Source organism: Terrapene carolina, unplaced genomic scaffold, assembly GCF_002925995.2.
Source record: "Terrapene carolina triunguis isolate 2854851 unplaced genomic scaffold, T_m_triunguis-2.0 Scaffold33663, whole genome shotgun sequence".
NCBI classification, from domain to species: Eukaryota; Metazoa; Chordata; order Testudines; family Emydidae; genus Terrapene; species Terrapene triunguis.
The window spans coordinates 1-6,783 of record NW_020698014.1 but is presented as its reverse complement, the minus strand read 5'-3'; the positions used below and the strand labels follow the sequence as shown (position 1 = coordinate 6,783).

Below are 6,783 nucleotides of genomic sequence, written 5' to 3'. Positions count from 1 at the left end.
CTTCTCTAGGTATTCTGCCTCGTAGCTGGTCTCATTACACTGTACCTGCTGGCATGACTGTTATTCAGTGGGTGTCTGACTTCAGTGAACGCATTAAACAACTACAGAATATTTCCCAGGCAGCTGCTTCTGGTGGAGCAAAAGAACTAAAGGTATCGATCTTGTGTTTTATTGCCGTTCTCATTAAAGGCTTTTCTGCAATTCTGAGAAATCAGGGTTACATGAGTCTGTAACTGCTTATATCTAACTGTTAGTGTAAAAAGTATTGAAACGCTTTAGCTAAGGAGCTTATCAGAAATCTTACCTGGACACCCCTTCAAACATGCTTGTTACATTATGGTGTTCCTGAATGACTTCCTGTGTTTAAAAATTGCCATTTTCCAAACCTAGCTACAGATCATGCACACAGCATAGTTGCTACAATGGGAAAAAACAGCTAGCCTATATCTACACTACAGCTGAGATCTACGCTCGGAGATCGATCCACTGGCGGTCGATTTAGCGGGTCTACTGAAGACCCGCCAAATCGACATCCGATCACTCTCCAGTCGACCCCCTGTACTCTACCCCCGACGAGAAGAGTAAGGTAAGTCGACGGGAGAGTTTCTGCTGTCGATCCCCCGCGGTGTAGACCCGTGGTAACTCGACCTAAGCTATGTTGACTCCAGCTACGTTATTCATATAGCTGGAGTTGTGTAGCATAGGTTTACTTACCGCGGTAGTGTAGACATAGCCTTACTTACTGTTCTGTAACTGTTATTCAAAATGTGATGCAGCCATGTATTCCCTGTAGGGGTGTGCGCGTCCAGAGCACCAAAGCAAATAATTTATGTACTGCTAGTCAAGTAGGGGCTGCTCTCATGCCCTGTGATCCTAGCCTCTACTGTGGCTATATAAGGTTGGTGCACCCCGCCCCCCAACCTCCCTCATTTCCTTTGCACCAAATGTCAACAGTACAGACTCCAATGCAGAGGGGGGGCTGGTGAACACACATCCGCATCACATCCAGAAGAATAGAAATAGTTACTTACCTGTACTGTAATTCCTTCTTCAAGTAGATGCAGCCATGAATTTCATGTAGGTGACTCTCAAGCAGTAATTGCAGGAGGTGGGGCTTGGAGTATGTTTAAACAAGGGGTGCAGGATTACCTTCTCAAAGTTTTCATCTGATTTGGATTTAGCATTAGTGGCATAGTGGTTTTAAACATATATGTACACAGGATCCAGTGGCAGCCCTGCAAATTCCTAATATAGGAGCATCACTTGGAAATGCCATCACCGTTGCCCGGGCCCTTTGAGGAGGCGCAGTCTGAGCTGCTTCGTATGCTGTCATGATATATGAAGTTCTCCACCTTGAGATCATCTGTGAAGAGACTGCTTGCCCCTTCATTGGGTTCACATATGAAACAGATGAGACTAAGAAAATAAATCTTTAGTTTTATCTGTAAAAGGCTAAACATCATCTGATATCCAACGTGTGAAGATGCTGCTCATCTGGGGTTGAATTCGGCTCAGGGAAGAACACTGGTAGATATATAATTTGTTTCAAGTGAGAAACCACTTTAGATAAAAATTTATGGTGAGACTGCAGGGTTACTTTGTTTTTAGAAAATTGTATGTCCGGATGCTCCTCCATCAGAGCTTGCAGTTCACATGCTCCTAGCAGATGATGTTGCCACAAGGAAAGGAGCTTTCTGACCAAAAGGGAGAAAGAAAGAGGTCAGGGTGAAGAGGAAGAGATATGGGAGGCCAAACCAATAACCTGAGGACATCAGAGAATTGATATTGTCTCTGCCACATTGGAGCCATGAGAATGAGCTTGGCACGATCCAGTTTCAGCTTGAGAATAACCTCCAGGATAATTGGAAGTAAAAGCATACAGGAGTGCTGATTCCCAGCATCAGGTGAAAAGCATAAATCGGGGGCCTGGACTGAGACCCACGCCCTCAAGAGCAAAATAGATGGCATTTCTTGTCTGCCTTGAAGAACAGGTCAGAATTCCCAAACTGCAAAGAGGTACCGCAGGACACTGGGCTTTTTAGACCACTTGTAATTCAAGGAGAAATTTTCTGCTGAGGGGATCTGCCAGGTAATTCTGGATCCCAGGTAAATGACAGGCCACAGTGATTGGTTTTTTGTTGATGCAACACTGCCAGAGTCTGATCACCTTTTGACACAGCACATTGGAGTATGCATCCCCGTCTGTTCACTTAATACATCATGTCACGTATCAGGGGGTAGCCATGTTAGTCTGTATCCACAAAAACAACAAGGAGTCCGGTGGAACCTTAAAGACTAACAGATTTATTTGGGCAAAAGCTTATGCCCAAATAAATCTGTTAGTCTTTAAGGTTTCACCGGACTCCTTGTTGTTTTTATAATACATCATGGTGCTATTGTTAAGGATGCGCATGCTGAGTCCCTGATGTGTCTGACAAGCACTGTAGATGGCACAAAGTTCCAGGACACTGATTTGCAGAGAAGCTTCCTGTTCCGACCACAGGCCTAGAACTTTCTGTGCACTCAGGTGTGCTCCCCAGCCTATTAAGGAGGCATCAATTACAGTAGTCCTGGTCGACGGGGACCAGGCGAAGGGAACACCCTGGCATACGTTCCCTGAACAGTTGTCCACCATAAGGAGTCCGGATAGGCAGAGGAAGTCAGACCAGTTTGTCCAACAGATGATGGTTCAGATGATAGACCAACGTCAGCCACATTTGAAGAGGACAAAGGCGTAACCTGACATATTGGACTATCTGTGTGTATGCAGCCACATGGCCTAGCAACCTCAGGCATACTTGGGCTGTGGTTGAGGGTTGAGACTGTAGTTCCAGACATAGGTGGTGAATAATGCAAAATCAGTCGGTCGGCAGAAATGCTCTCAAACTCAGTCTAGCAGGGCTGCAACAAACTCCATATTTAGAGCTGGAACCAATGTTGACTTCCCATTGGTTAGGCAGAGACCTAGACTATCGAGTAAGCATAGCGTGAAGTGAACATGAGGACTTCTTCACTGGACTTGCCTGTCTGCACCAATCTTTCTGATACAGGAAGATATGAAATCCACTCTTCCTGAGGTATGCTGTCACCACAATCATGCAGTTGGTTAAAACCCAAGAAGTGGAAGATAGAGCAAAAGGGAACATGGTGTACTGATAGCGTCCCAACACGGGGGCGGCGTCGGTACCAAAGAGGAATGGGGAATTGGCACTGGTGGTATTGAGCGAGACACAATCCTACCCAGTACCAGAAGAGGTGCCAGCACTGAGGTCAAGGGCCATACTGAAGTCAACAACAGGATCTATTGTCAGGGCTATGACTGTATTAAAGGGCGCACGAGCATTGAGGGGGGGTCTTTGGGGCCAGGCCTGGCATCTGCCTCAATTCCACAGTCTGGGACATGGGCAGTGCAAGCTGCACTGCCAATAAACCAACAGTTCTGCAACCCAGCTAGAAGGTGCCATGGGCACCACTGAGAACGAAGCATTAAAAGCTACAGCACCAGAAAAATTCCTGAACTAGTGGAGAGTCGGGGACTGAGAGGCAAAGCGGGTCTGATGCTGCCTGATACGCTACCAGCATGGAGACAGTCTGCTCCAGGCCTGATGTTATTGGTACTGAACTCAGCGAATACCCCATGGCCAGAATCGGAGTCAATGGTACGGGCTCTTGCTGGTCTCAGTGTGGTACCAGGGAGCGGTTAGAACAGTGGTTCTCAAACTTTTGTATTGGTGACCCCTTTCATACAGCAAGCATATGAGTGGGACCCTCCCCCCCATAACTTAAAAATATATATATATATTTTTATATTTAACACTATTATAAATGCTGGAGGCAAAACGGGGCTTGGGGTGGCACTGATAGCTCACAACCCCCCAAGTAATAACCTTGCAACCCCCTGAGGGATCATGACCCCCAGTTTGAGAACCCCTGGGTTAGACAGACCTGCTCCATTCTGTGTGCCAGGAGTATAATGCCAGTTAGCACACTTCTTAAAAGATGAGGAAGTCACACTCCAGGGCTCAGGGAGAAACTCCTCTTCCTCTTGAGTGAAACACCAGAGTCCGAACATGGAGCACAGTTACTTGCTAGTTAAAGGTGACCACCAATCAGACAAGGGCTGAAGTGGGCCTCAAAGCCTGCTCCAGAAAATGTTTCTGCCATAAGTCTCTCGCCACCTGAATCCTTCTTTTGTTTAAAAAAAAAAGACCCAAAAAACCTTACAAATGGAGCATCATTCCATAATGTGTCCCTCACTGAGACACAACACTTTTTGTGTGAGGATGGCCCCTCACATGACAGATGGGGCTTGAACCCTGGTGAGGGCATCACACAGGGCAGCCTGCTATTTGAATAGTACATTGACACTAAACAAAATCTAAGCTACTGTTATCTAGATCAGGGGTTCTCAAACTTCATTGCACTGTGACCCCCTTCTGACAACAAAAATTACTTCACGACCCCAAGAGGGGGGACCGAAGCCTGAGCCCCATTGCCCTGGGCAGGGGGGCCAAAGCTGAAGCTCAAGGGCTTCAGCCCCAGGCAGTGGGGCTCATGCTTCAGCCCAGGGCCCCAGCAAGTCTAAGCCAGCCCTGGTGACCCCATTCAAAGGGGGTCACGACCCATAGTTTGAGAACCGCTGATCTAGAAGAAATAATGCTCGGAAAACTGAGACTAAAATGTGAGGTGAGAACAACACTCAGAGCTCCGATTCAAGCCATGGGCAGTGAGAAGGAACAGAGGAGGGTCGTGGAGGTGTTGCCTTTAAATACCCAGGGGATGAGTCCCGAGGCATGAGCACAGCCTTTATAGGTACTGCTAGGCAAAGTTCTCCGGTTTTGGTGCGCTGGGCACGTGCATGGAATACGCTGCATGTATTCAAAGAAGACCATACCTTTATAGCACAACCTTGTGGGAAATGTTGACACATTCGGAAACTTTGTATTTCTAATTCTACTTGTATATGTGCAATAGAATTGCGTACAAATACTGAACTCTTCTGAAACTGCTAATTCTTTCCTATAAAACAGACTTTAGGATTCATAAAATTGTTTCTACATGTGTATGTTAGTAGGAAACCATCCCTTTGAGGATAAATCTTCATCTGAGGAAACATGCCATACATAGTTTGCAAGATGGTCCATATTTTAGTGCAACTCTTTGTTTAAAGAGATATTGAATGTAGCTAAGTGCCATTACATAGAAACTTCTAAAACATACAATTCTTTTCATAGAATATCAATGTGTGCCTGGGTGGCTTATTCGTACCTGAGGCTTATATTACTGCTACAAGACAATATGTGGCTCAAGCAAACAGCTGGTCCCTGGAAGAACTTTGTCTAGAAGTCAATGTTACAACTACTCAGAATGCAGTCCTGGATGCTTGCAGTTTTGGAGTCACAGGTTAGCTGATGTGCTTTTTACAAGATGGAAGGGAAGGAAATAAGTGCTATTCGCCCTTAACACTGGGAATTTTTCTTCTATAAAAATGCTGGTACGGACCATATCAAATACATAACACCAAGGGGAGTTAACAAGCACAGTGAAAGTTTGATTGCAGTTGCACTAGAAGTAGCATTGGAAGTTAATTTCTATGGGGGATTCTGCATTATTTAAAAACATGTTAATGGAAAACTTTGCTATGCTAGTGCATAGTGGTTGAGAATCGTTATGAATGAACATTGTCAGTAGTAGTGCAATATGGATAAATGCAAATAACTAACATTAGTCTATATGTTAGAGGTAGCGCTCTGGTGGCTTTTTTTATTCCTTTAATAGCCTTCACTGTTGCCTTTTTCTGGAGTATTTTTTCATGTGTATAAATTAGGTCTCCCATTTTAACAGTAGGTCTAAATATCAATGACCACACTTTAGATGGGTGAATCTACCTCTGGACTTGAAAATGGAGTGGAAAAGGAAACTTCCTTTAAATGTACATACACTTCCCTTTCAGGAAAGACCTCAAATGTTCATACTTCTTAACTCTTAGGTTTGAAGCTTCAGGGAGCTACGTGCAGTAACAATAAACTGTCCCTGTCAAATGCTATATCAACGATATTGCCCATAACACAGCTTCGCTGGATCAAGCAGACAAATGCGGATAAAAAGGCTAATGTGGTAAGTAATGTGGAGATAAATGTTTTGTCATTCTGTGACTCCTTTCAGTAGTGACTCATCAGCTTTAAATTCTACTTTCTGGTGCCCTAGAATAAAAATGAGAAAATACCTGCTTCCATTTCATTAGTCTTACATTTTGCAGTACCACAGATGTTCCTTTCCAATGTGAGTTTTCAGCCTGGAGGTTACAATTCCTAGGAGTCTTGCAAACAGATCCAGCATTGCTACCACCCTCTTTCTTTGTGGCTAGCTGGGGGTATCAAGAAATTTAAACTCAGGTAGCATTGGGTCCTTAGAAGTCTGAATAACACCTCAGAAATGTATTATAAAAAGTACACTTTAGCCTGGCAGGTTGGGAGTTCTTTCTTAGGAGTACAGTTGATCTTGGTTGGGGGAGGATGGGCAAAGTTCAGTATGGAACGTCTCTTCATAATTTCCAGTGGTGGGGACCTTTGCTGTCTTCCCTTTGACTTTTATCTTGCATTCAGCTGTCTTATCCACATTTTAATAAATGCCTAACTCCTTTTCCAGGTTACCTTACCAGTTTATCTGAACTTCACCCGTGCTGATCTGATCTTCACTGTTGACTTTGAAATAGCCACCAAGGAAGATCCTCGCAGTTTCTATGAACGTGGTGTTGCAGTCCTCTGCACAGAGTAACAAAAT

General features: G+C 44.6%; 1 protein-coding gene across 1 annotated transcript; it reads left to right on the top strand.

Moving 5' to 3' along the window:
* Nucleotides 1-6: 6 nt before the first annotated feature.
* On the top strand, nucleotides 7-6,777 carry LOC112125895 (cytoplasmic dynein 1 heavy chain 1-like). The gene is made up of 4 exons (XM_026663440.1): nucleotides 7-152; nucleotides 5,235-5,403; nucleotides 5,990-6,117; nucleotides 6,649-6,777. The coding sequence occupies exons 1-4, from the start codon at nucleotides 54-56 to the stop codon at nucleotides 6,775-6,777; spliced, it is 525 nt and encodes a 174-aa protein (XP_026519225.1). The 5' UTR covers nucleotides 7-53.
* The last annotated feature ends 6 nt before the right edge of the window (nucleotides 6,778-6,783 follow it).